Source organism: Sorghum bicolor, chromosome 1 (genome assembly GCF_000003195.3).
Source record: "Sorghum bicolor cultivar BTx623 chromosome 1, Sorghum_bicolor_NCBIv3, whole genome shotgun sequence".
NCBI classification, from domain to species: domain Eukaryota; kingdom Viridiplantae; phylum Streptophyta; class Magnoliopsida; order Poales; family Poaceae; genus Sorghum; species Sorghum bicolor.
The window spans coordinates 22,397,854-22,399,361 of record NC_012870.2 but is presented as its reverse complement, the minus strand read 5'-3'; the positions used below and the strand labels follow the sequence as shown (position 1 = coordinate 22,399,361).

Sequence of the window (1,508 nt, the reverse complement as noted above, 5' to 3'; positions counted from 1 at the left end):
ACATGAGAAGTGTTTACGTGTGTGTAGTTGGATGTCTTTACTTTTGTCATCATTAATTTTTCTGTAAAGAAGAGATATATACTGATTGATCGACTGGTGTTTTTGTTATTAGGCTTCCAATCATTGAATACGGATCATTGTTCTTCATCAAGATTTCAAGCTAAATTCATGAAGGATCTAAGAAATATTTCAAGATGAGGGTATTTTTTTTTCTACGTGAACATCAGTGTAATACTCATTTATCCCTAATTATCTATTTAAAGCTATAAATTTTCCGCATCAATACAAGGATGGAGCCCTTTATTTTGTAAGAAAACCTAGCAGATACAATAAAGATTACAACCAAAAGTAAGTAAACTCTAAGGTAACAATCTTAAAAAAAAAACACCACAAGTTGGGCTCCATCTTCTCGAATGTGAAACATCTATGGGTTTGCATTACCGTACCCAGATCCGGCACCTTGACCGCCGCCACTACCACCATTCTGACTAGTGCCTTTTCCACCGCCATTGCCATTTGCATTAGCATTTGCATGACTTTGTCCATACCAGTTCGTACCAGCTTCACTAGAGCCATAACCGGTTCCGCCGCCAGCACCGTGTCCACTAGACCCGTAGTAACCTCCAGCTTGGCCTCCTCCACCACCACCTCCATTACCACCGGCATTAGAATACTCGTTGTAGCTATAATATGGACCTTGACTATACTGGCTCGAACCTGAACCCGAGCCAGACCCACCACCATACCCAGAGCCACCATTGTAGCTACTACCACCGCCGCCACCTCCACCTCCACCACTAGCATGGACACCATTTGGACCGCTCTCGCCAGATCCCGCGCCACTGCCAGATCCAGAGCCACCACCATTCACATATCCAACACCACCACCTTCTCCAGTACCAGTTCCTTCGGATCTAGAGTACCTAGTCACCCTTGCAGCATTGGCTAATCCTATGCTCATGAGGACAATGAGACCTAGGGCTACTAGTTTAGTGCCTGCCATTGTGTGCCCTTACTAGTGTGAGATGAGATGAGGTGGGTTGCTGAGCTAAAGCTTGCATGGGCATTTATAGTGCTCCAAACAGGCATTTGTTAATTATCTTAATAGCACGTTGTGGTTGTGTACAGTTGACAAGTTCATTACACACTCAAGTGGAGAGTACTATCTAAGTAGAAAGTGGTGCTGTTACGATATGTGATTAGAATACTTTGATTTAATCAAGAAGTAAGCACAAGTGCTTAATTGGATCCCATATGTAGATCGAAGCTTCAGGGAAAGAGTTTGGTCCACGCACTTGATGACCGTTTAATAAACAACCACATATATGAGGCCAAAATAAATGCGAGATTGATAGTAATGATATTGCTGTCTTATTATTACAATTATTCTGTGAGATCTAGTCGTGGTTATTAGTTGACATTGCATAGGCGACCTCGAAGTACTTGTAATTGATCGATTTTGACACCGTACGTGCATGGGACATGCATATGGGATCGTATAGCCGGTA

At 42.6% G+C, this 1,508-nt stretch overlaps 1 protein-coding gene across 1 annotated transcript; it reads right to left on the bottom strand.

The window, feature by feature from the left end:
• LOC8059287 (putative glycine-rich cell wall structural protein 1) lies at positions 271-1,036 on the bottom strand. Its single transcript, XM_002464491.2, has one exon. It carries the CDS (start codon positions 1,001-1,003, stop codon positions 425-427), a length of 579 nt encoding a protein of 192 aa, XP_002464536.1. The 5' UTR covers positions 1,004-1,036; the 3' UTR covers positions 271-424.